General features: G+C 47.1%; 1 protein-coding gene and 1 pseudogene across 2 annotated transcripts; one reads left to right on the top strand and one right to left on the bottom strand.

The window, feature by feature from the left end:
* Nucleotides 1-2,277: 2,277 nt before the first annotated feature.
* On the bottom strand, nucleotides 2,278-14,895 carry Elp6 (elongator acetyltransferase complex subunit 6). Of its 2 annotated transcripts, none has more exons than XM_021172771.2 (7): nucleotides 14,757-14,895; nucleotides 10,536-10,614; nucleotides 7,835-7,905; nucleotides 6,721-6,839; nucleotides 6,064-6,265; nucleotides 3,624-3,770; nucleotides 2,278-2,524 (listed from the first exon to the last, which is right to left on the bottom strand). In XM_021172771.2, the coding sequence occupies exons 1-7, from the start codon at nucleotides 14,808-14,810 to the stop codon at nucleotides 2,396-2,398; spliced, it is 801 nt and encodes a 266-aa protein (XP_021028430.1). In that variant the 5' UTR covers nucleotides 14,811-14,895; the 3' UTR covers nucleotides 2,278-2,395. The 2 variants fall into 2 exon arrangements, with proteins under 2 accessions (XP_021028430.1, XP_029337053.1); XM_029481193.1 differs by lacking the exon at nucleotides 14,757-14,895 and adding an exon at nucleotides 14,437-14,632.
* LOC110301390 lies at nucleotides 11,688-12,573 on the top strand (annotated as a pseudogene).
* Nucleotides 14,896-27,177: the final 12,282 nt, after the last annotated feature.

Genomic DNA, 27,177 nt, shown 5'->3' with positions numbered 1-27,177 from the left:
GCTCCCTCCGTGATGATAATTGAATAAGCCAATGGAACAATTTGCAAGCCCCAATAAAATGTTTTCTTTTATAAGAGTTGCCTTGGTCATGGTATCTCATCACAGCAATAGAACTGGGACTAAGGTCAGCAGGAACCACAGCACACAGGTCACTGAGAGGAGGCCATAGAGACAGCCTTAATTGGGTGCTTGCTGCCAAGCTTGGTGACCTGAGTTTGGATCCCTGAAACCCACAAGATGGAAGGAGAAAACTGACTCCTGACCAATGTTCTCTGACCACCACCCCATGTGTGACATGATGTATATATGTACACACATACACACACACACACAAGTAAATGTAATAACTGTTTTTGTTTTGAGACACTCTGTAGCCCTGGTTGGCCTAGAACTTATGTATACTAGGCTGGCCTCAAACTCATAATCTCTACCTCACTCTGCCTCGGGATTAAAGGTATGTACCACCACACTCAAGTTAACACTTACACTGGGCAAGGAAAAAGAAGGTGAAGGGGAATATCGCTTTCTCCTTTCCAATGTTATTTTGAGCTGTTGTTTTGTTCCCCCCCCCGCCCCCAGACAGGGTTTCTCTGTGTAGCGCTGGCTGTCCTGGAACTCACTCTGTAGACCAGGCTGGCCTCAAACTCAGTAATCCGCCTGCCTCTGCCTCCCAAGTGCTGGGACTAAAGGTGTGCGCCACCACCACCCGGCTTGAGCTGGTTTTTAAATTAGTAACTATATAAAAAAAAACTATGGGCATAATTCAGTCACAGAGCACTTGCCGAACACATGCAAAGCTGTGAATTCAACACAGGAACATACACACACAATCCATAAAATTTTTAGTTTTTTTTTTTTTTGTTTTTTTTGTTTTTCGAGACAGGGTTTCTCTGTATAGCCCTGGCTGTCCTGGCACTCACTTTGTAGACCAGGCTGGCCTCGAACTCAAAAATCCGCCTGCCTCTGCCTCCCGAGTGCTGGGATTAAAGGAGTGCGCCACCACGCCCGGCAATTTTTAGTTTTATTAGTGGATTCATTTACATGTAAAAACAAGGCACGGATTTTGAGAGACCCCTCCTTGTATTCCCTCTGAGGTGACCTTTACTATGGAACGAGGCGTGATCAGGATCATCTCAGGACGCTGGGATAAATATTCCATTCTCTTATCAGACATGGTACTGTAACCTCTAATCCCAGCATTCTGGAGGCAGACAGAGGCAGGGGAATCGCTGTGAGCTCAAGGCCAGCCTAGTCTACATAGCAAGTTCCAGGCCAGCAAGGGCTACATAGAAGAAACCTTGTCTCAATTTGCCCTCCAAAACACACAGACACACACACAGACACAGACACACACCAAAAAGACTGGTTCCAAGACCTCCCTCCTCTTGTCCCTACTGTCTTCAAAGGTGCATTACAGTAACTCACCATGATCCTTCTAACCAGGCAGCAAAGACACTTTCTTACTCCTCTCAAAGTCATACTCCCCTCTCCCTTATTCAGGGTCCCAGTGCCATGCTTTTGATGGCTACAACTCCAGCATACAGGCCAAGTTGCAGAGACAGAGGCAGGTTTACACCCTCAGTGGGTGAGGGCAGGGTGAGGGCGGGGACACCTGCCCCTGGTCTCCATGAGTGCAGGCTGGCAGGTACGGCTTTGGAGTCCAGTTCCAGCTCAATTGTCCTCAGCCTGCTCTGAGCCCCGAGTGTCCTCACCTCCATTTCCAAGCCCAACTCCTCACTGGACTTCAAGGAAAAGTACCCATGTAAAAGGGAAGTGAAATATAAAAAAGACAACCTCCAGGAAGCCTGTGTGGGAACCTTCTTTATTCTGCCATCATTGTCCTAGCTGTCAGCCAGGATGGCTGCCATTCAAGACAACCTCCTGACTGCCTCCTTCTATCTACAGTGGCTCTTAATGGCACAACCTCCAAAAACAGGCAGGTGAGGTTGGAGTCACGTGGGATGCCCCAAAGGTCGGCTCTGCTGGGGTTCACCTTGCAGCCTCTCTCAGCATAAGCCACGTGCAGTTCCTCACTGTGTTTCCTAAGCAGAACCCTGGAGACAAAGCGGGCACACCCTCACAGCGCCATCCTCCTCGGTCACAGTGGAGCTGCAGTCGAGCCTAAAGAGTGTGCTAAAGGTCTGAAGGACCATTCAGCCAGGGTGCTTCTTTTTTTTTTTTTTTTTTTTTTTTTTTTTTTTGGTTTTTCGAGACAGGGTTTCTCTGTGTAGCCTTGGCTGTCCTGGAACTCACTCTGTAGACCAGGCTGGCCTCGAACTCAGAAATCGGCCTGCCTCCGCCTCCCGAGTGCTGGGATTAAAGGCGTGCGCCACCACGCCTGGCTGCCAGGGTGCTTCTTAACTGTCCAAAGTCACTTCAGTTGTCCCAAATCAGGTCAGAGAACAGCAGGAGACATTCCTTTGGCAAAAAAGGTCACATTCTTGTCCTGTATCTTGTATTGGTAAGTGAGACTTCGAGCCCGCTGGGCTGTGGACTTTGACGGCCTCCGCCAGAGGATGCTCAGCTGCAGAGAGAGAGAAGGACTAAGGAAGAGATGACCACCAAGTACCTGCTCCACTGTGAATCCAACTGGGTCTCCTGGTCACCTTCCAATGTAGCTTCTATGATAGCTCAGGCAAACGTGCCATACGGTAATGAGAAACTTCTACAGTAAATATTATCAAGGCTTGCCTCTCCATTTCAGCAGCTATATTGCTTGCTTCTCATAGGAAAATAAAGGTTGAAAAAGTCTACCACTTCCCTCCTTTCCTTTCTGTTTAGTTTTATTCTTGAGAACTAGGGTTTGAACCTGGGGCACTGCACATGCTATTCACTTGCTCTAACACTAAGCTATATATAATCAACAACTACTCTTTAGTGTTTAAAAAATATATTATTTTTATTTTATGTGTATGAATGTATGTTTATCTGCATGTGGACCATGTGAGTGCCTGGTGCCCAGAGAGTCTAGATGGCATGTTAGATGCCCTGGAACTGGAGTTACAGATGGGTGAGCCAATATACCGTGCTGGGAACTAAATCTGGTCTCCTGAAAGAGCAAGAGATGCTCGTAACTGTGGAGCCATCTCGCCAGTCCTTTAGTCTCCTTTCTAAACATAGCTTTGTGCTTGTTAGCTAGACTGATTTTGAAAATCAACATATTAGCCGGGGAGGTGGTGGCACATATTTTTAATCCCAGAACTCAGGAGACAGAGGAAGGAGTTCAAAACCAACTTGGTCTACAGAATAAGTTCCATGACAACCAGGGCTACACAGAGAAACCCTGTCTTGAAAAACAATAACAAGGACTACAGAGATGGTTCAGTGGTTAAGAGCACTGGCTGATTTTCCAGAGATCCTGAGTTCAATTCCCAGCAACCACATGGTGACTCTTTAACTATTTGTAATGAGATCTGGTGCCCTCTTCTGGTGTGTCTGAAGACAGCAACAGTGTACTCCTATACATTAAGTAAGCAAGCATACTACTTAAGTCTGGGGCCTTCACAGTGACTCTTGGACCCTAACATTCACAGACGAGACCACCAGAAAAACCGTTTCCTGCTCCAGGAGTCTCTGTGCTACCTGGTGAATTCACACACACAAAACTCAGCCTGTGCACCTACCTGCCCATGCACGTCCTTGCAGAATCCAGTGGCCAGGCCCTCAGCCCGTAGGATCAGGTGGCTTTGATGGCTGAGGCCGTTCAGCAGGATGTCATTCCCCTCATCTGCAGCACCCTCAGTGTCATGCACAAGGGCTACCACGTTTCCCTGTATCACACACAAGAAGGAAACCTTATCAAATGGATACCCGGGTCAGAGGACACCAGGCCTTCCGCATCTCCACACCCGATCATCCCCCCTGCTGCTGCTCCAAGAGCTTCTTCATAAGACAGAGCTCTAAGGGACTCCAGGACCCTAATTCCAATCAGCTACTGCATATCTTCACCTGAAAGTCCAACCTAAAAGTCTAACTCAATTCGTCTAAAACCAACTTCATCCTAGGAGCTCCATCTCTGTCCCTCAGTACCACGCCACCAGGGGCTAGCAAGATGACTTAGCAGGTGAAAGCACCTGCCATCGACCCAATGATCTGAGTCAATCCCCAGACCTCACAGAACAGCAGGACAGAGGGGACTCCTGAAAGCTGTCTGTGGCATGTCCCCCTGCCCCCACTACCAAATTAAGTATCTTTACATTTTCATTTAGCTGGACAGTGATGGTACATATCTTTAATCCTAGCACTCAGAAGGCAGAGGCAGGTGGATCTCTGAGTTCGAGCCCAGCCTGGTCTACAGACAGCCAGGGCTACACAGAGAAACCCTGCCTCGGGGGAAAAATTTTTTTTTTCCACTTAACTGGCACCATTCTGCCATGCACCATTCAGCCAACAGTTTCTAAGAACTCACTGTATACCAGATAATACAGGATGGAAGAGAGAGTTAGGTTCTAGAGACAGACAGATAATCTAAGGTGACAAGTCCAGCAGAGAGAGAGGCATGGGACAGGGAGATCTCAAAGGAGAGCCAGGGAGGACACATTGACCTGAGTCCTGATGGCAGAGCAAAATTAACCAAACAGAAACGGCGGGTCTACCCCACCAAGAGGTGGCATCTTGGGGTATACAGTTCAATGGGAGAGTACTTGCCTAGTCTGCTTGAGGCCCTAGAGGCCCTAGATTTGATCCTTGGAACCATGGAGGGGAAAAGTAAAAGGTTGGGATTAGAGGTACAGCTTAACTTAGCACATGTTCAGCATACACAAGTCCCTGGTTCAATTCCCCAGACTGCAAGAAACTAAAAACTAAAAATTATGGGGCCAGAGAAACGGCTCAGTAGTAAAGTGCTGGTTGTGAAAGCATGGTGACCTGAGGTGGAGCCCACAGGACCCCAAGCACCTTCATACAGAGGCAGACGTGAGCTAGGTATGGAGCCCACACCTCTTACCCTAGTACTCAAGAAGCAGAGGCAGCCTGGTTCTACACAGTGAGTTTCCAGAAGAGCCAGGGCTACATAGTGAGACCTTGCCTTTAAGGGGGGGTGGGTGGGGGGAATTGGTGGCTGGAGGGATGGCTCAGTGGGGGAATTGGTGGCTGGAGGGATGGTTCAGTAGTTAAGAGCACTGTTCTTCTCTTCCAGAGGACCCAGGTTCAATTCCCAGCAATGTCTGTGGCTCAGGTCTCAGAGGATCCAGTGCTCTCTTCCAGCCTCCATGGGCACCAAGCTACTATTATAAAAAAAAGAATTCTTAAGTTCAGATATGAGGACTAGAGATGGCTCAGCAGTCAGAGTATATGACTGTTCTTGCAGAGGACCCAGGCTCAGTTCTGAACATCGATGTCCTACAGCTTACAAAGGCATGCAACTCCAGCTCCAACGGATCCAGTGAGCTCTTCTGGCCTCCAAAATCACCTATGCAACATGTGTGTACGCATACTACACAAACACACACACACACATGCACAGACACACGCACAGGCACATACACAGGCACACAGGCACACAGGCACACAGGCACACACACACACACACACACTTAAAAATAAAAGAATCTTAGGCCAGGCCATAGAGGTGCATGCCTATAATCCCAACACTGGGGAGACAGAGGCAGGCGGATCAATGAGTTTGAGGTCAGCCTGGTCTACAGAGTGAGTTCCAGGACAGCCAGGGCTACACAGAGATACCCTGTCTTGAAAAACAAACAAACAAACAAACAAACAAACAAACAAACAGTATAAGTTCCAGTGAAAGGTTTAAGGTTCAATCCTCAGAACTTTCACCCATAAGGGAAGAAAATATAAGTTATGAGTCATGGCTTCAGCTAATCTTCAATACTCGCTAAGGAACCCACAGGGCACACAGCAGGGACTAGGGCACGGTCCCACAGTGCCAGTCACTCTTTACTTTTGAGAGGTTTATTATTCAGCATTGCCAAGTAGAGTAAAGTAGAATGGGCAGAACAAAGGACTTCTGGTCTACCAGAGGAAAGTGGAACTCAGAGCAGACAGACAGAGAAAGCAGAGCACAGTCTGGGTTCTCAGCGACCACAGCAGTCTCGGCAGTACCTTTAGTTCGCAGCACACCGTGGCTCTGCAGTACTGCATGAAGTCCAGCACAGCGACTGCCCCCACGCCCAGGCTCAGCAGCACACTGAGGTTGTCCACCAACAGCACTGGGTACTTCCATGGGGACTCCTCACTGTCCGCAGGCTTCAAGGAGTCCTGAATAAACGTATACAGTGACTGCAGGTTTCCTGCACCAGCCTCCCTAGAAACACAGGGAAAAGCCACCAAAGCTTTCATCAGTCACACACTGCAGATGGGGGGGGGGTGTCTTATTTTATTTTGAGACAGTGTCTCATGAATTCCAGGCTGGCCTTGAACTCAGTATGTAGCCCAGGGTGACCTTGATTCTCAGATCTTTCTGTTTCCACATCCCAAGTGCTCCCTACCATGCGTGACAGCTGGTTTGATGGAGTGCTGGGTGTCAAACACAGGGCTTCACGCACACTAGGCAAACACTATCGACTGAGCTACTGCCGGCTCTTCTCTTCTCTTCCCACAGCTCTGGGGACCACCACCCACCGTCAGCTTCATGATGGCAGCCAGGGGCTATCTGACACACAGGGACACAGGGAAAGAGTCTGATCCCTGAAGCCACTTCTGCCTTCCCACACAACACAGCAGCCCTTGCCTGCCCCATCCCAGCACTATGGTTCTGACCTGAGAAACTGCAGGGGGTGAGGCTCCTCCTGAGAGTGGAAGAGGACTTCCACAGAGGACTTGAGGCCCTCCAGGAACACAAGCTGCCCTCTGTCCCGAGCCGCTGTCAAGCTGACACCCTAGACGAGACAAAGAGCAGAGTGAATTGCTGTGCCCTCTGGGGAATGGGGAGCCTTTCAGAGAAACTACATACTAGCTAATAAGAGGGTACAAGACATACTCCAAACCCCGCTCAAGTGTTCCTGTCTGTTTCCACTCTGCTTTCTGATATTTGCAACAAGGACTTGGGTATCCTCCCAAGCAAGCTTTGACCCAAAATGCAGTAGAACATGACTCTGACCTTTTTTTTTTTTTTTTTTTTTTTTTTTTTNNTTTTTNNNNANNNNGNNTNTCNGTGTAGCCCTAGCTGTCCCGGAACTAGATCTGTAGACCAGGCTGGCCTGTCTCTGCTTCCTGAATGCTGAGATTATGTTTACTTTTTAGTTATGTGTAAATGTCTCTGCATGCAAGTGCAGCTGCCTCAGGAGGCTGTAAGCTGCCTGACGGGGGTGCTGGGAACCTAACTCAGGTCCTCTACAGGAGTGCTAACCACGGAGCCACCTCTGCAGTCCCAGCCCAGATCTTGTGTCCTGCCTCTACCTCCTAGTGCTGGGATTAAAGTCATGTGAAAACATACTCAGCTAGGCAAGAAAATCTTAACTGGCCACAATCAGGAGAAGGGTTTGAGTCACTTACAACTACAAATACTAGGTCTGGTTCTATATGCTTTCAATAAAACATGCCCATCCTTTGGATAAGGGGTTCAGAGTCCCAAATTATCCTCAGTCCTTCCTGTTAGGTTCTCCACAACCTAAGCAGAAAAGCCCAACTTGAGCCAGGCAGTGGTGGCACATGCCTGTAATCCCAGCACTTGGGAGGCAGAGGCCAGTGGATTTCTGAGTTTGAGGCCAGCCTGGTCTATAGAGTGAGTTCCAGGACAGGACTGCACAGAGAAACCCTGTCTCAAAAAATAAAAAAAAAAAAAAAGAAGAAGAAGAAGAAAGTCCCAGCCCTAGCCCACGCGTGACACATGCTCCTTTGAGGGGATGTCACCACAGAGGGCCGAAACACTTACCAGTTTCTGTCCCACAATATTGTAATGGCTGAAGGACTGGACGAGTGCCACAAAGCAGACTTTACAATTAGCTAAAAAACAAAATAAATGACTTTTTAAACAAATCCTCTTCCAACAACTAGACATAACTATTTCAATCCTCTGGAGACAGGAGCTATGAGGAAGGCCGAGACGAGGGCTTGCACGCTGATATAAACTGTGTTTGACTTCAGTAAGACGCACCTCCTCACCCTCTCTCTCTGAGACAGCGTCTCGGGTAGCACGTGCTGGTCTTCAACTCCCTGTATAAGCCAGGACAACTTTGAACTCTATTTTTTGTTTTGCTTTGTTTTGTTATTTTGGTTTTTTGAGATGGGATTTCTCTATGTAGCCCTGGCTATGATACTGGAAACTCAACCCTGGGCTTCATGTACATTAAGCAGACATTCTATAAACTGAGCTACAACCCCAAGTCTCTAAGATGCAAAAACTTATCATGTGTACGTGTAATGTGTATGCACAGAAGCCAGAGGACGAGTTTGTGGAGTTGCTTCTCTCCGTCCACCTGCACACAGGTTCCAAATGCTGAACTCGGGTCGCCATGCTTGTGTGACAAGTACTTTTCCCCCCTGATCCATCGTACCAAGCCAAGATGTCCTCTTCCCCTTTTGTTTTCTAGAACTGGGGGTTAAACTCAGTCCTGCACTAAGTCATACCCCCAGCTTGTGTTCGGTTGTTTTATTTATTTGTTTGTTTGTTTGCTTGGGGGAAGGAGGGCTGTGCACATGTACCCCGGTGTGAGTATGGAAGACAGAGGACTCCCTTCTGCCATGTGGGTGATGGGACTGAGCTCAGATCATCAGGCGGGTGTAGCCAGTGCTGTTTACCAACTGAGCTATCTCGCTGGCCCCTAAGTACTCTGTGTGAGTGTGTGAGTGTGTGTGTGTGTGTTCATTCATGTTTGTGTGAGTCTGTGCATGTGTGTAGAGGCCAGAGACGAGCATCAGGTGTCACGTTCAACCGTTCTCCACCTTATTAATGGAGACCTGTCTCTCACTGAATTGAAGCTCACTGATTCAGCTGGGCTAACCATTGAGCTTCCAGGAACCTAACTGACTCTCTCCCTCTCTGCCTAGTGCTGTGGTTACAGGTCTGCACCACACCCAGGTGAGATCTGAACTCAGGACCTCAAGCATGTTACCAAACGCACCTACCTCTGCAGCTCGTGGGTTTCTTAACTTTGTTCTTTTGTAAATTGTGTCTGTTTCCCAACATTGCTGTGTGTTTACTGCTTATACACAGGAATACAATTGACAAATAGTCTCATAAGACCAGGAATTAAACTCTGAGAAACTCTAGCTAATTAACTGAGCCTTATTCATTCTAATAGTGTATCTAGCGAGCCGGGCGTGGTGGCGCACGCCTTTAATCCCAGCACTCGGGAGGCAGAGGCAGGCGGATTTCTGAGTTCGAGGCCAGCCTGGTCTACAAAGTGAGTGCCAGGACAGCCAGGGCTACACAGAGAAACCCTGCCTCGAAAAACCAAAAAAAAAAAAAAAAAAAAAAGTGTATCTAGCTAATTAACTGAGCCTTATTCATTCTAATAGTGTATCTATAGATTATTTGGTTTTTCTAGGCTGAAAATCACATTACTTGAGAATATAATCCTTTGAAGCTGTAAATTAGTGTACCAGGCAAAGGCCTGCCTCATTATCACGGCTGGAACGGGGCATCCTCAGGGAGGAGCTAATGATGGATGAGTCTGTGCTGGAAAAACAGCTAAGCTGATCAAGTACTTACCGAGTACTCATAAAGCACTGAGTTGGATCCCCAGCACTGAATAGGGCCAGGCACGGTGGCACACACCTGAAATTCAGGGTCATCCTCAGCCACACAGAAAACTCAAGGCTAGCATGGGCTACAGGAGACTCAGTCTCACAGTAATAGCACCACCCCAAAATGGAGGGAGAGACTTCCTAGTCTCTTTCCTAATGTAAAACGCAGTATTCTCTAGGAAGCAGCTATTGCGATGGCAAAATGTCACAAGGGTTGGAGAAACTGAGACTAAACACATAACAACTAAGAAACAACAACTGGGTCAGGAAGCCACACAAGGACCTCAGAGAGGTGGTGGCTCCTCCACAGTGGATGGAGAGGGGGAGGTGGAGAAAAAGGGAAGGCAGGCTGTAGATCAGATGGGCACACGGCATTCTTGGGCAGGGTGTAATGATGCCCCCATCACTCGGTACCTAACAGGATAGCTTATTGATTACCCAAACACCAAAGCCAAGACAATCGATGTTTTCCCCGTTGCTTCCTTAGGGTTTTTCTTCTCTACTTTCTTAGCTGTTCTGAGTTTCCATTTTTTTTTATTGTTGTTTTTTGTTTGTTTGTTTGTTTTTGGTTTTGCTTTCCCAAGACAGAGTTTCTTTGTGTAGCCCTGGCTGTCCTGGAACTCACAATGTAGACCAGGATGACCTCAAACTCAGAGATCCACCTGCCTCTGCCTCCCAAGTGCTGGGACTAAAGGTGTGCACCACCAAATGCCTGGCTAGATAATTACTGATTTTTGTTTTATTTTGAAGTTCCAGATGGTTGTGAGCCACCACGTGGGTGCTGGGAATTAAACCTGAGTCCTCTGAGAGAGTAACTGGTGCTCCAAACCTCAGAGCCATCTCTGCAGACCTGGGGGTCCTTCTCCACAGCACCAGGAGTCACATACCTTTCAGGTAGAAGGAAAGGAAGTGGTGCACGAGGAAGCTGCCATCTGTCTTAGCGTCACAGAGGAGAGTCAGCGTCCCCTGAAAGTAGAGGAGAGCACAAGGCAAGTTAGAGCTGAGCCCCAACAGAGAAAGCTAGTCAGTTATGGACATTTCGACACTTGAACAGCTGTTTGTTAATGACATACATACGTGGTGGCACATGCCTTTAATCCCAGCACTCAGGAGGCAGAGGCAGGCGGATTTCTGAGTTCAAGGCCAGCCTGGTCTACAAAGTGAGTTCCAGGACAGCCAGGGCTGTACAGAGAAATCCTGTCTCAAAAAACAAAAAACAAAATAAACCAACAACAACAAAAAAAGATTTTTAAGGGGTTGGGGGATTTAGCTCAGTGGTAGAGCGCTTGCCTAGCAAGCGCAAGGCCCTGGGTTCAGTCCTCAGCTCTGGGAAAAAAAAAAAAAAGACAAAATAATGGCATACATACTAAGTTAACCCAAAAATGAATAAACATCAGAGCAGAGGAGATGGCTTGGTGGATAAACCACTCGCTGTGCAATAATGAGGGCCCGAGTTTGAATCCCCAGAACTTAAGTAAAGTCAGACCCAGCAGTGAATAAGTGTAAGCTAAGAACTTACGCAGAGAGACAGGAGGCAAAGATGGAATCTTTACAAGTTCTATGGCCAGCTAGTGTACGCAGTGAACAACAGTCTCAAAACAAGAGAAATGACTACCACACACACACCTGGGCATGTGTGCAACTACATTCACACACACACAAATGTGGGAACACATGCATACACATGACAATTAAAAACTGAAGAAAATCAAGGCTGGAGAGATGACTTACAAGCTAAGCGTATAATCTACTCCTACAGGGGACTGCATTTGCTCTAGGCAGCTCACACTGCTTATAACTCTATAGCTCCAGAAAGATGCAACAACATCTCTAACCTCTGCAGACACCTGCATTCATATTCAGACAAACATGGGTATACATAATTAAAAATTAAAAAACCAAGTTGTTAAAAAATTAAAAGAAAACCACTAATTAGAGTCATGAGAGAGTAAAGTTGTGAGCCATGTTAGACACAATGGGCACGCACAGCTCAGCCTCTTAAGTCAAAAGTAGGGAAGAGCCCATGTGTTCGGTGGCTCATGTGTTCCGTGCTCAAAACCAGTCCAATTTACACAGACTTCACGGCCTGCCTGCCCAACAGGGGTGCCATCCAAAAGAAGATGCAGATGCTGAAACTGGACAAGGATAATACCATCACCTCGCTGAGCAGGCGGAGGCCCACAGGCAAGCCAAGGACCGATCCAGGCAGCTGGATGAGAGCAACAGATGTTGCCCTCTGGAAAAAGCAAAAAGAGATAGAAGGTGAGGTGGGAAATGTATGTGAAGAACGCCCAGGAGAAACTGGAGCGGGCTGAGAAGAAGGCCACTGAGAACGAAGCAGATGTGGCCTCCTTTAAGCACTGCTCAGCTTCTAGAGGAGGAGTCAGGCGCAGCTACAGTCAGTCAGTGCCCGGCTACAGCCCTGCGAAAGCCTGAAGAGACCGGAAAGCATGTGATGAGAGCAAGAGAGGAAGGACATTGAAAGCCGGGCTACGAAAGATGAAGAAAAGATAGGAGAGGCTGGAGGTTCAGCTGAAGGGGGCCAAAGTCCAACACGGAGGTCCCCGGCTGCACACATGAGGTGGTCAGGAAGCTGGTGACCCTGGAAGGAGAGCTGGGTCACTCAGAGGAGAGCTGAGGTGGCTGGGAGGCAAGCCAGGCCGCTGGAGGAGGAGTTTCGAATCATGGAGCAGGCCCTCTGAGGCTGATAGCCCCAGAGGAGTATTCCACCAAGGAGGGCGAGCACCAAGAAGAGATCAAAGCTTTGGAGGAGGAGTTGAAGGAGGCTGAGGCCCCAGCTGTTTGCTGAAACATCTGCAGCAACGTTGGAGAAAACCATTGGTAACCTGGAAGAGACTTTGGCTAGCACCCCAGAAAAGGATGTAGAGATTTCACCAGACCCTTCTGGAACTCAGTGACCTGTAAGGGCTGGCTCTGCGCCGACCAGACTATAATTGCCTCCTCAAGGTACTAAACTGATGTTAATGGCAGAGAGAGAGAGAAAGAGAGAGAGAGAGAGAGAGAGAGAGAGAGAGGGAGAGAGAGACAGACACCTTTGTTGCCACTGCTTGGCTTAGTAACTCAGGAACCAGTCTTAAGGAGAATTAGATTAAAAGAAAACATGCCTTTGTCCTTTATCTCTGGTTTCCAAGGAGTAGAAAGGGCCTTCAGAAAAGGTCTCCCATCCAGAACTTGGAAGGCTGAGGCAACAGGATTGTGAATCAAAGGCCAGACTGAGCAGACTGTGGTTCCTTTCATCCCAGCACCTGAGAGACAGAGGGTGGCAGGACTCTGTGAGCCCGAGATTAGTCTAGTCTACACAGTGAGTTTCAAGCCAGCATGGCTACATAGACATAAGAAACAAAAGCAAAAACAAAGGAACAAAAGATACCAGCCTGATATGCTCAAGTCAGACCATCTTGAAACAGAGTTATTTTGTTCTGTCTGTTTTGAGGCAGGAACTCACCCTATAGGCTGTTCTAGGCTGGCCTAGAACTCACAGAGATCTGCCTGTTGTTGCCCCTTCTACCACACACACATTGTAAGATGTTTTAAGTAGTGTCTTTGGCCCTAAGATGCTCCCTGGTGTCTGTATCTGTAACAGTGAAAAGAGGAGGGAAAAAAACGGTTTTGGTTTTGTGGTATCTGTGTCTGCATGTGCATGGACATGTGTGTGCAGGCACACGTGTGGGGAGACTTGAAGTGGGTGCTGAGTGTCTTCTTCAGCCGCTTTCCATTCTTCCAATTTATCAAGGTAGGGACTCTTAATGACTAGGCAATCTGAACTAATGCAGCCAGCCAGCTTGCCCCAGGGATCCCACCTCTGCCTCTTTAGCACTGGGATGACAGGTGTCCTCTTGCCTACCTGGCTTTGACGTGGGTTCTTGAAACCCAAATTCCACTTCTATACTTGGTGCCAAGCCCTATATCCACTGTTCTATCCCCTGGCCCAATTCTTGACAAGGCCTCTGATAACAAAGATCTCCCAGTGACTGTGGTTCCGACTGGACTCTTATCACAGCAATCGCTGGAAAGCCCTATGAAGATGGTCTCTGCATTGTCTACCTACCTGCTGTAGTTCTGTAAGTAACAGACAACATTGGGATCAAGGGCTGTCACACACCACCTCAATGCTGTACCAACCTAGGGCAAACCTGTCTAATGTCTCTGGGTTTCAGTTCTGTCCCTCCCCTCCCTCCCCCCATATAAAATGCCAAATCACACTGCCTGGCCTTGAAACACCTTTCCCACCCAAAGTGGTCACTTCCTGCTGTCACTCTGGACCTGGGAAATGCCCTAGCAACTAGGAAAGTAGTCAGAACTGGAGGTCTGAACAGTCAAGAACTGTTAGGCAATTAAAACCCAGAAGGATCGCAGGGCAGTGGTGGCGGCACACCTTTGATCCCAGCACTTGGGAGGCAGAGGCAGGCAGATTTCTGAGTTCAAGGCCTAGCCTGGTCTACAGAGTGAGTTCCAGGACAGCCAGAGCTACACTGATAAACCCTGTCTCAAAAAAAAAAAAAACAAAAACAAAAACCCAACCAAACAACCAAACTCCTCAAGGATCTATTTAAAGCTTTCCATATGTGGTGTGTTTGCTGCAAATTACAGAATAAAACAGATATACTCCTGGGAGAGGTAACCCCTAAGTGAAAATGTGAAAGACATTTCGAGGTTCCATGGAGAGTGAGGAGGCTAGGAAAAACAGAGGGGACGGAATATGCTGAGGCCTTTTTGCAACCGGATATCATCAGAACTAGGAAGAGTGCAAGCAGTGTTCCGTGCAACCTGTAAAATGTTCCAGGGTGGAAGGAGACTCAGGGCAGGTAAAAGGATCTCCTCTAGGGCCTGCTCTGCAACCATCTTTGGGCGCCAGTGTGGCACAGAGTACAAGGTCCTGGGGCTGGAAACGAACACGCAAGATAGTCCAGAAACCCATCTTCCAAAGGCCCAGGAATGCGACTGCAGCCTCGGCGAGCCCTCTCCAGACTACAACTCCCAGATGCCCTCGGTTTACGGCAGACGCGCCTACTCCACCGCGCAGCGTCCCGGATGCAATCCTGCACGCTCCCGGGACCTGCCCTCTTCCGGTCCGCGCGACATCTTACCTGCTCGGTTTTGTCTGGGGTGGTGCTGAGAAGGTTGTTGAGTTCCGGAAACATTGTGAACTGGGATAAAAATTATGGTTCTACAGAAAGAACGAAGGTCCAAGAACAGCACCCACAAGACCATGCTCGCGCGCGAGAAAGTGCGCATGCGTGATCTCGCTGCCGGACCCGCGTCAGCCAATCAGGCTTGAGGTTGTGATGCTGCTGCGCAAGCGCGTGAGCACGTATGCTCGTAAAGCTGAGCCATAGAGCGATCTCATTCGGGCAATGAACCATTGTGCTGCTCTCAGTAGATGCGGGTCCACCCAGTGCTGGTGCTCCCTCACGCTTTAGCACGAGCAGGCGAGCTTTCTCTTTCCGTTGCTCCCCCTCCCACCGCACCTCCGGGTCTTAGTCGCTCCACGTCTTCCTAGTGAATTGCTTACAAACTTGGGCTAGATACATGGAACATATTATAGAGAAATGTTGGCAGGATCTTCGCAAAAAGAAAGAACAAAACTTACTAGCACAGAATTACATCCTGAAGAGCTTTTTGTATAAAGCAGAAGCCAGGAGGCCAAAGAGATGGCTCAGGAAATAAGCGCTCTTCTTCCTCCCTCCGAAGACCAACCTGCATTGGGTTGCTCTACTTGTAACTCCAGCTCCAGGGGACCCGACGCCCTCTTCTGGGCTCTGCAGCACATGCACACACAACATACACAAAAAATTTAAGGGAACTCAGAAAATTTTAGAGGATCCTAATTTGATTCTCATTATCCACTTGGCAACTTATAACCCTCTGTAACTACAGTCCTGGGGAATCTGATAGCCTCTTCTGGCCTCCAAGGGCACCAAGCATAAAAGTGGTGCACCCATACATACCATCAAAACGTATGTATAGTTTTATTTTAAATGAGCAAGGCGCACCTTGGCCTTCTGCTAAAAAATAAAAAAAACAAAAAAGGAAAGCCAGAGGGATACAGGTCAGTTGAAGAGTTCTTTCCTAGCATCAAAAAACAACATTAAAAAGCATGCTGCCAACATCTGTGATCTCAGCTGTCAAGAGGCTTAGGCAGGAGGATTGCCAGCAAGTCGGCTTTGTGGAACTACCTCTAAAAAATAAAAATAATGGAACTGGGTGTTATGGGGCACACCTTTAATCCTAGTGTTCAGGAGGCAGAGGCGAGCAGATCTCTGGCAGTATGTGGCCATCCTGGTCTACAAAGTGAATCCAGGCTAGCCAGGCGAACACAGAAACCCCATCTCGAAAAAACAAGCAAGCAAACAAACAAAAAAAAAAAAAAAAAAAAAGGGAGGGGGAGGAGGAAGAAAGAAATATAAGCTAGTGGTGGTGGCACTTACCTTTAATTTCAGCAGTCAGATCTCTGAATTTGAGGCCAGCCTGATCTACAGACCAAATTCTAGGACAGCCAGATCTACACAGAAACCCTGTCTCAAAAACAACAACAACAACAAAAAAAAAAAACCCCAAAAACACAACAAATAAACAAATAAATGAAATAATAGAATATACAGAGTTAATAGAAATAATAGAATATACAGGTTATACAATATAACCTCTGTATATTGAGGTTATATACAGAGACATACAGTTATGTAAAAACAATGAAAAAACATCAGCCATGAATGTCAAAAAGAGCCAGGAGAGGGATATGGAAGGGTTTGGAGGGAGAAACAGGAAAGGGGATGGTATAATTATAAACTCAAAAGGCAGAATTAGAAAGGAATAAAAGGAAATACAACTGCACCTGATCTCTGTAGGTACTGTAGAGAAAAGCAAGACTGGCTAGAGATTTGAAATAAAGGTAGTTGTCAGAGGTGCCTTCACTAAGAAATTGTGATTGGGGCAGGAGAGATGGCTCAGCAATTAAGAGCACTGCTTACTCTTCCAAAGGACCCAGGTTCAATTCCCAATACCCACATGGCAGCTCACAGCTGTCTGCCATCCCCATTCCAGGTGTTTGAGTGTCTTCTGGCCATTTTAGGCACTGGTCATGTACATGTAAGCAAAACACCCATACATTTTTTTTTCCTTGAGACAGAGTCTATGTAGTCCTGGCTATTCTGAAACTTGCTAGGTAGACCAGGCTGGCCTCAAACTCACAGACCTGCCTGTGATTTCTGGGTGCTGGAATTAAAGGCATGTATATCTATGCCTGGCACTAATACTTTAAAAAAAATGGTATGGTGGGGATACACCTGCGTGCCCATCCTCGGGGGATGCAGAGAAGCTCTGCTTTCTGGAAGGATTCTCCCCCCAGATATCCAGCTGATGTGAAGCCACTCCACGTGTTTGGTTCAGTTCTCATTTTATCTCGGAGGTCTTCCCTGAGGGTCCTGCTTAAATCATGTGGTTTTGTTCTAACCTAAGGAGTCCCTCCGATCCCCAGGAAAAAAAATCATTAACCAATGTAAAGCTTCCTGTATTCCTGTATTCCTGAGCTAGCTGTTGCCAAAAGAGAGTTAAGAGGATTTGGGGAAAGTGTGTGAAGTTTAAGTAAATTTCCCGGTTTTTTGTTGTTGTTTTGTTTGTTTGTTTTTCGGAGATTTGTTTGCCTTTTCTTTATATATAATAAGGTAAAATGTAAATGGAGCAATGTTTTTGGTAAACTCAAAACTAAACACAGCTGTGTGTGAAAGGGTCAGTAATTGGCCTAGATATTTTTGCAAAAACTACAAGATTAAGATAAGGAACAAGCCAGCCCGTGGTGGCACACACCTTTAATCCCAGTGCTTGGGAGGCAGAGGCAGGCAGATTTCTGAGTTCTAGGCCAGCCTGGTCTACAGAGTGAGATCCAGGACAGCCAGGGCTACACAGAGAAACCCTGTCTCAAAAAACAAAAACAAAACAAAAAACAAACAAACAAACAAACAGGAACAAGATGGCAGCTCTGAAGCTCTGCATGTGTGATGGAAGCCAAGGCTGACCTCTCTGAGTCAAGATGAGTTAGATCTTACAGCCAAAAATGGGCTCTTGAGCAGGGCCTAGTGGAGCACACAGCATTCAGGAGACAGAAGCAGGAGGATCTCTGTGAGTTTGAGGTCAGTTTGGTCTACATAGTGAGTTCCAAGACAGTCAAGGATACTTGGCAAGACCTTGTCTCAAAGAAACAAAACAAAAGGGCTGTCTGGGCTTGCTGGTAGTGAGAAAGAAAAGCAATCTCTGGGGCTGAGGTGGTTCCTCAGGTGAAAGGGCTTGCAAGTCTGATGCCCTGAGTGTGTGCCCCAGACCCACAAAGGAGAGAGAATCTGATTTCTGAAAGTTGTCCTCTGATCTCCACAAGGATGCCGTGGCACATGGGCACCCACGTTCACATTTTCACGTACAACAATAAATGACATTTAAGATTAAAAGATTTATTTTATTTCATGTGTGTGGATGTTTTGCCCACATGAATGCCTAGTGCCTTCAGAGTCTGGAAGAAGGCATCTATCGGATTCCCTGGGTATGGAGTTACATGGTTGTGAGCCATCATGTGGTAACTGAGCCACCTCTTCAGCCCCTAATAATCGAGAGAGAGAAAGAGAGAAGGAGAGAGAGAGAGAGAGAGAGAGAGAGAGAGAGAGAGAGAGAGAGAACTGACTTCAGGAGTTGGCCTGATGCTCACAGCGAGGCATCTGTTCTGTTGAAATGAAAGACCCACAATGTGAGGACTCCCCCACTTTCTGACTCAGGAGAGGCGACAACCCAAATCACTCACAAGAAACGGTCTTGATGCAAACTGCAAGAGGACTTTTATTCCAGGCGCGCTCTGGGGCCCACAGTCGTACACCCTGCAGGGGTAGAGGACTGTGGGCCCCGAGTATCTGGGTAAGGGGGTATTTAAAGGAAGAAACCACAACTCAAGGGGGTTGGAAGGGCGTTGTTGGAAAATACCAAAAATACCAGTTAAGAGTCACGAGGAAGTGTAAAGTCACAAGAATCACAAGGAATACCTGGTAATTGTGTGGGTTATTTCTCAAGACAGTTTCTGTGAGCCCCTAACAATAGCACATTTGTATAGCGGGTTCCAGGAGCGGTCAGATTGACTTTCTTTGAACACTCCCTGAACCCAGGAAGCAGGTGGGTGGAGGAATGTCACTATTTGTTTTATGATTAGCATGCCTTAGAGCATTGAGTCACAAAGGTCCCATTCTCAAGCCTGGGCCTAAAGGCCTAGTTTTGTTTGTTTGTTTTTATTACACTTTTTCAGAACATAAATAATATCACAAACTATCAAACTAATCGACCAGGTCTTTGTTTGTTTTGTTCTTTGTCTCTTGTTTTTAAAGGTTTTATTTTGTTTATGGGTGTGGGTATATACACATGAGTGCCAGTGCCCACAGAGACAAGACTCAGAGCCCTGGGAGCTGGAGTTACAGGCAGTTGTAGCTGTACATTGTGGGTGCTGGGAGCTAAACCCTAGTCCTCTGTAACCCCAGTAATCTCTTCTAACTAATAAACCATCCCTGCAGCCTTGCTAGTGTTTTCTCCTTTTACTTACTTCTTGGCTTTTAAAGGTAGGGCCTGGCTGTGTAGACTTAGCTGATCTGGTACTCATTAGGTAGCTTAGACTGGCCTTGAACTTGCAGCCATCCGACCTGAGTGCACCCTGTACTAGGACTATAGTTCTCTCTCTCTGTCTCTCTGTCTCTCTCTCTGTCTATGTCTCTCTCTCACTGTGTGTGTGTCTCTCTGTCTCTGTCTCTCTCTTCTATTCATTGAGGTCATCTTAAATATTTTGTAGTTCCAGACTTCATGACTTTCACAGATTTGTCAAGTTTATTTTATTTTTTGTCAAGCTTATTTTATGTTTCTAAACTATCATAGATGTTTGTTTGTTTTTGTTTTGGGAAAAGGTCTTACTGTGTAGCCCTGGATGGCTTGGAACTTACTATTATAGACCAGGAACTCATAGAGAGCCACCTTCCTTTGCCTCCTGAGAGCTGGGATTACCATGCCCTACCATAAATAGTACTTTTTCTTTTCAATTTCTTTTTTCTTTTCTTTCTTTCCTTTTTTTGTTTTTGTTTTTGTTTTGTTTTTTGAGACAGGGTTTCTTTGTACATCCTTGGCTTTCCTGGAACTTACTCTGTAGACCAAGCTGGCCTCAAACTCAGAAATCTGCCTGTCTCTGCCTCCCAAGTGCTAGGATAAAGGCGTGCGCCACCATGCCTGGCTTATTCAATTTCTTTTACATTATCAATAATATGCAAAATACAATTGCCTTGATTTTTTTTGTTTTGTTTTTTTGTTTCGTTTTGGTTTGGTTTGGTTTTGGTTTTTCCAAACAGGGTTTCCTGTACAGCCCTGGCCGTCCTGGAACTCACTCTGTAGACCAGGCTGGCCTTAAACTCAGAAATCCGCCTGCTTCTGCCTTCCAAGTGCTGGGATTAAAGGCGTGAGCCACCCTGCCCTGCTCAATTTTTGTTTTTGAAACAGTCTCACTATGTAGTTCTGGTTAGGCCAGAACTTGTTATGTAAGCCAGGCCAGCCTTGTATTTGCCTGCTTCTTCACCTCTAGTGCGGTGGTTAAATGAATTTGATTCTAGGTCTGGCACAATTTTGATAGTGATGATGATGTTGATGATGATGGTGGTCGTCTGGGTGTGTGCCACCAAGTACATGTGGAGGTCACAGGACAACTTGACGATATCAGCTCTCTCCTACCTTTACATGGGCTTGAGGATTAAACTCAGGGCACCAGACTTTCATAGTAAATATCTCTATCCAGGGAGCCATCTCTCTAGCTCCAGTGTTTTGCTTTTTTTGTATGTGAGCTGCTAGGAAGTCTCCCATATGCTGGGCAAGTACACCCCTAGTTATACGTGTTTTCATTTGTGTGTTTTGATTTACCCCTCATCCTTGCTAAACCCGTTAATTCTTGTAGCTTTTAAAAGGCTCCATTGAATTTTCTGAGTAAATGACTATAGTGTCAGTAAGTAGAATAATTTTATGTCTTTCTTTCTCACCTATGTACCTTTTATTTATTTTCTTACTTAAGGACATGGGCTGGAAATGGTGAAAACACATACATTCTTGTCTTGTTTCTTTTATTTTTATTTTTATTTTTGGTCTTTTGAGACAGGGTTTCTCTGTATAGCCCTGGCTGTCCTGGAACTCACTTTGTAGACCAGGCTGGCCTCGAACTCAAGAGTCCGCCTACCTCTGTCTCCCCAGTGCTGGGATTAAAGGCGAGCGCCACCACGCCTGGCTCTTGTCTTGTTTATTTTAAGTGAAAACTGTTAGGTTTTCATCATGAAATAAGATGATAGTTGCAGGTTCTTCATAGCTTCAATTTATTAGATTGAAAGAATTTCCTCCTAGTTCTGCCCCCTTAGTCTTTCTGGGCTTCTTTCCCTGGCTTTGGGGAGCATCTTCCTATCCTGAACACTTGAGAGCTGCCCTCTGCAGACTCCAGGCTCTCTCTGTGTCCCAGTGTCTTCTCGGGTATGCTGTCCTAAGAAATCTAAGTGTCATCTGGGCAGTGGTGGTGCATGTCTTTAATCCCTGAACTCAGAAGGATCTCCAGCCTGGTCTACAGAGCAAGTTCCCAGAAAGCCAGGGCTGCACAGAGAAACCCTGTCTTGAAAAAGAAAAAAAAAATCACAACCACAAAACAAACAAATGTCTTCACTTCCCCAACCCCTTAGCTCCAGTCTTTCAAACTCAGAGATGGTTCTGGGGGTTAGACAGGTAGCTCACCAACTAAGACACTTGCTGTTTCCCAAGGCCATAAACTCAGTTCGCAGCACTCACCCCTGTGTGTGGTATCACCTCCACGGGATCTGGTTCTCTTTTCTGGCCTCTTCAAGTGTCTACACTCACGGCAGATACATTGACGTATGCAGACACATTAGAAAATGATAAATGGGCCTGGGTGGCAGTGACACACACACACACACACACACACACACACACACACACACACCTTTAATCCTAGTACTCAGGAGGCAGATCTTTGTGAGTTTGAGACCAGCCTGGTCTACAACACAAGTTTCAGGACAGCTAGCTACACAAAGAGAAATGTTGTCTTGGAAAAAAAAAAGTAACAAGAACAAGAACAACAACAGTAATAATAAAGGGAACAAAAAAAAAAGATGATGATGATGATGATAGAGGCTAAAGACACGGCTCTAGGTATAAGAGCTGGATGCCCTTCCAGATGGCCTAGGACCAGCATTCACATTATGCCTAGGGGATCTGACACTCCTGCTGTCTCCTTTTCTGACCTCCACAGGCACAGGCACACAAGTGGTGCACAAACTTAGATACAGGCAAAATACATACATACAATTAAATCTTCAAGAAACAAAATAGGCGCCCCTGCCGGGAGTGGTGGCACACGCCTTTAATCCCAGCACTTGGGAGGCAGAGGCAGGCAAATTTCTGAGTTTGAGGCCAGCCTGGTCTACAGAGTGAGTTCCAGGACAGCCAGGGTTACACAGAGAAACCCTGTCTCGAAAAAACCAAAAAATTAAATTAAATTAAATTTAAAAAGAAACAAAATAGGCAGATAGGTCAGGAATGCCTTTAATCCTAGCATTGAAGAGGCAGCACTAGGTGGATCCCTGTGAGTCTCAGTCCATCCTGGTCTACATAGAATGACATACCAGCTACAGATACACAATGAGACCCTGCTCATGCTGAAAATAATGAGGAGGAGGAGGAGGAGGAGGGGAGAGGGAGGAAAAGAAACAGGAGGACTACTACTAAAGCATCTAGTCCAGGCCTTGGGCCTTGTCAACTTCAAAGCCTTTCCTCTCATGACTGTGCCCTTGAATTCACCTCTCTGACAAACACTCGGTGTCGTCACGTTGTTTGCCTCCTGGGCACAGCATTTGCTTCTGCCATCTGTCTGGGATGGAGCTGAAGGTGAACTTATAAACCACAGCTGGCTAAGGGAGAGAGCTGGAAGAAAGTTGGGCCATTTCTTACATGCCCACCAGAGGGCAGCAGACATTCGCTAATGCTGCCGGGTTAACAAATCCTGAGGCTTGATAGAACAGAGGTCATATGCGACTCCCAGGGACAACCACACAGCTCTCTTAGCTCGTCTCTTTTTAAATAAAGATGTGTGTGTGTGTGTGTGTGTGTGTGTGTGTGTGTGTGTGTGTGTGTGTGTGTGTGTGTGTGTACCAGAGGCACCGGATCCCCTGGGTCCCTGGAGCTGGAATTAGAGAGGAGAGTAACCTGACTGACATGCGTGCTAGGCATGAAACTTAGCTTCTAGGGAAGAGCAGCTCTGGAAGAGTGCTCTTTACTGCTGAGCTGGCTCTCCAGCCCCAGAGGGCAGGCAGGGTTTGTCTCTTTTTCTCATTAGTATATTGTTGGAGCTTGAATACCTGTAATACATAAACATGGTCCAGAGGTCCTGAGTTCAATTCCCAGCAACCACATGGTGGCTCACAGCCATCTGTAATGGGATCCGATGCCCTCTTCTGGTGTGTCTGAAGGCAGTGATAGTATATACACACAAATAAAATGAAGAGATAAAGTTAAAAAAAAAACATAAACATAATAATGAAGGAAGGAGGGGGCTGGTGAGATGGCTCAGTGGGTAAGAGCACCCGACTGCTCTTCCGAAGGTCCGAGGTTCAAATCCCAGCAACCACATGGTGGCTCACAACCATCCGTAATGAGATTTGACTCCCTCTTCTGGAGTGTCTGAAGACAGCTACAGTGTACTTACTGTATAATAATATATAATAAATAAATCTTTAAAAAAAATAATGAAGGAAGGAAACAAGGTCAGTTTGCTAACGTCGGAGGAGAACAGGCAGGAGAGAGAATTCCAGAGAATGGAGAGGAACAGTTTTCGCCAGGCTTCCCCAAGTGATGGTTTAAGGGGAAAGGAACGTGGAAGGAAGCTCTGGAGTGAGCTAGAAGCAGGAAAGGCCTGGGCAGGGTCCTGTGCTCAAACTGGACACTGCGGAGTTCTGGGGAAAGCTGGCAGGGAATCTCCCAGAACTGTGTACCCCACTGTGTACCCCATAGGACAGATGAGCATTATATTTTATTTATTTATTTATTTATTTATTTTGGTTTTTCGAGACAGGGTTTCTCTGTATAGCTCTTGCTGTCCTGGAACTCACTCTTTAGACCAGGCTGGTCTTGAACTCAGAAATCTGCCTGCCTCTACCTCCCAAGTGCTGGGATTAAAGGTGTGTGCCACCACTGCTCAGCAAATTTTTTTTCTTAAATTTTTATTACCTTTTAGAGGGGTGGATGTTGTAGTAAATATTACTTGGTAAATACCCCACTTATATCATTTAGTTCCCAAATAAATGACATAAAAGCCTTTATATTTTATGATAAGCCTTAAAGCACTAGAGCAGGGCAGATATCAACCCTCTAAGATATTGTGTTTGCTTCGCTGTCTTTTTTTTTTTTTTTTTAATTCAAGACAGGGTTTCTCTGTGTGCTTTGCTGTCTTGATCCCCGAGATATTACTTGCCGTATGTTCCCTTTGGGCTGTTCCTGCTTCATCAGGCTAGCCCTTGTGGCTATGTGCTCACCATCCTCCCTACCCCATGGCAACCTCCTCCTTCTTCTTCTACATCCTCTCTCTGAGACCCCAAGGCTAGGAACCTTTGCTAAGTCCCCTCTCTTCTGCCCAGCCCAGGCTGTAGGCATCTTTATTAGCCAATCAGGGATAACTTTGAGGGCAAGGTTTATACACCAAAAGCTGGTATACTTAAGAATTTCCTTGTTCCTGACTGGGGCAACCAGATCTTAGGGTACAGAATTTATCATTTGAATACAAGCGGCACCAGACCAATCCCTTACAGGTTGATGTGGATGTACCGTGGTAATGTGTGGAAGCCAGAGAACAAATTTTAGGAGTCCTCCATGTGGATCTCAGAGGTCAAATTCCGGGAGTCAGATTTGGTGGCAAGCACCCTGGCCCGCTGTCTTGTCAGGATTTTTATTGCTGTCTTGAAGAGCCACCATGACCATGACAACTCATAAAGGAAAGCAGCTAATAGCTCAGAGGTTTAGTTCACTGTCAACACTACAGAAAGCATGGTGGGACACAGACAGACATGGTACTGGAGAAGTAGCTTGCTCTACACCTGGGTCCTCAGGTAGCAGGAAGCATGCCATTGGGGAAAACCTCAGAGCTCATCCCCAGTGACACTCCTCCTCCAGCAAGGCCACACCCACTCCCTCAAGGCCGCACCCACTCCATCGAGGCCACACCCACTCTAACAAGGCCACACCTCCAATAATGCCGCTCCCAATGAGTTTATGGAGCCATTTTCAGTCAAACCACTACACCTGCTGAGCATCTCACTAGCCCAGGACCTTGTTTGGTTTTTCTGTTTCTTTGTTTTTTAAGACAAGATTTTTTTTTTTTTGGTTTTTCGAGACAGGGTTTCTCTGTATAGCCCTGGCTGTCCTGGAACTCACTTTGTAGACCAGGCTGGCCTCGAACTCAGAAATCCGCCTGCCTCTGCCTCCCGAGTTCTGGGATTAAAGGCGCGCAACACCACGTCCGGCCCAAGACAAGATTTCTTAAATTTTAAAAATTACATACACCTATTTACTGGGCGGGGAAGGCAAGTGTACCTCACATTTGGTGTAGAGGTCAGAAGGCAGCTTATCTTACAGGAGTCAGTTGTCTCCCTTTACGATGAGGGTCCTGGGGGATCCGACTCAGGTCGTCAGGCTTGGCAGCAGGCACCTTTATCCACTGAGCCATCCAGTTGAGACGGAGTTTCTAACAGGATCTTAGGCTTGCCAGTTACAGTAGGCTGGCTGAAGAGAACTCCACTGACCCATCTGTCTCTACTTTGCCAGCCCTGGGATCATGTGAACACTGGGGATCGAACTCAGGTCCGTTATGTCTGCAAAGCAAGCAAGCGCTTTACTGACTAAGCTGACTCTCCAGCCCTGGAATCCTTTCTCTACCTGTTTTTGTCACATCGTGGGTGAGCGGCAGTGGCAGTTGTGCTGATTGCCTGCCGTGAGGTACTGTCTGCTGCAGCCTGGGGGCTCATGGCACTCGTGCTGACGTGAGAGGCAGAACACACAGTCACTGCTGAGATGACAAGAGGCTCTGAGGTAGTGTGGATCGGAAACAAAGGCAGAGACTTGTGTGTCCTGCTGAAGAGGAGATGGGAGAAATGGAGTGAGTGTGTAGCTCTGACGGCCTTGAAGCCAACAGCGCGGGTGGTCTACCTTACAGTAGAGGAGGTGGAACCGGAAGCCAGGAGGCACTGAATCCTGCCTGGTGGAGACAGTGAAAGGTTCAGAAAACGACAGGATCCTGAGAAACCCATGGAAAGCTGAGAGTGGCGTTCATTAGTAGCCAGCAGAGGTCAGGGAGCAAAGGCACGTGAGTCTGAGACCTGGAGAGTAAGCCCTCCCACCCACTCATGCCCACGGGGAAGGTGGGAATCTTCACTGCGTTGGCTGAGAGAAAAGAGCCTTGCCTGTATCAGGAGGGTTGGTCTGTAATGTGTCTGTTAGCTCTGGGCTGCTGCCCTGCCCCATTCTGGCTAGAATGAAGATAAAGTACCCTCATCTGACTCCTCGACACCACCCGCGGACAAAGCAGATCTTCCGTCTGGGCTGCCCTTTGGGGGGCTTTCTGGGGCCACAAGAAAGAAGAGTCATTATGTACAGTCTCAACTGCCACCTGGGTCCCTGAGAAGAAAGGGTGGCTTTGTGTAGACAGGGAAGTCAGGGTTGAGATGAGACCTTGAGAAAGAAGGCTATGAATGGGCTTTTCGGAAGCAGGGCTCAGAGGAGCTGGTGGCCACTGGCCCAGGCGCAGGGGAGGCAGGAGGGGCCGGCAGCTGCCAGAGCATTTCGAAGAACAGTGCTATCTAACATCAGATGCTGCTTAAGCCCTTCTGCGCTGAGAGCCTGCCACCGCTCTAAGCCCTGAAACTAAGCACGCCATCTGTAGCGGCCTCCTACGAGGAGTTCGGACGTTTGGAGGCAGAAGCTGGTAAGGGAGTTGAAGGCTTTGGCTATCTTGATAAGAGGCCATGGTGACAATTTCTAGGGGCTTTTCTGACTCCTGTAATAGCTCTGTCAGAACATTTTCGTCGTCTATTGACTTTTTGTCCTTGTCAAAGTCTAGGTGCTATTAAGCTATGTCCAGATGGCACTTGACCATATTGGCCTTCCAGGCTTAGGAAATAGGTTCTGGTAAACGTATTTCTACTTCTGCTCTGTTGTCTCACCCAGGGTTTTAAGCCCAGAAACGTTTTTGAAACTTGAGCTACAAGAGTTGTGTTTCCTATAGCCTCAAAACGTTTCTACAAGTAATTCAACATCACATACTATCCACTCCATTCCCCATACTTAAAAAAAAAGGATTTGGCCGGGTGTGGTGGCACACGCCTTTAATCCCAGCACTCGGGAGGCAGAGGCAGGTGGATTTCTGAGTTCGAGGCCAACCTGGTCTACAAAGTGAGTTCCAGGACA

Source organism: Mus caroli, chromosome 9, assembly GCF_900094665.2.
Source record: "Mus caroli chromosome 9, CAROLI_EIJ_v1.1, whole genome shotgun sequence".
In the NCBI taxonomy this organism is placed as follows: domain Eukaryota; kingdom Metazoa; phylum Chordata; class Mammalia; order Rodentia; family Muridae; genus Mus; species Mus caroli.
This window is presented reverse-complemented; position numbering and strand designations above follow the sequence as displayed.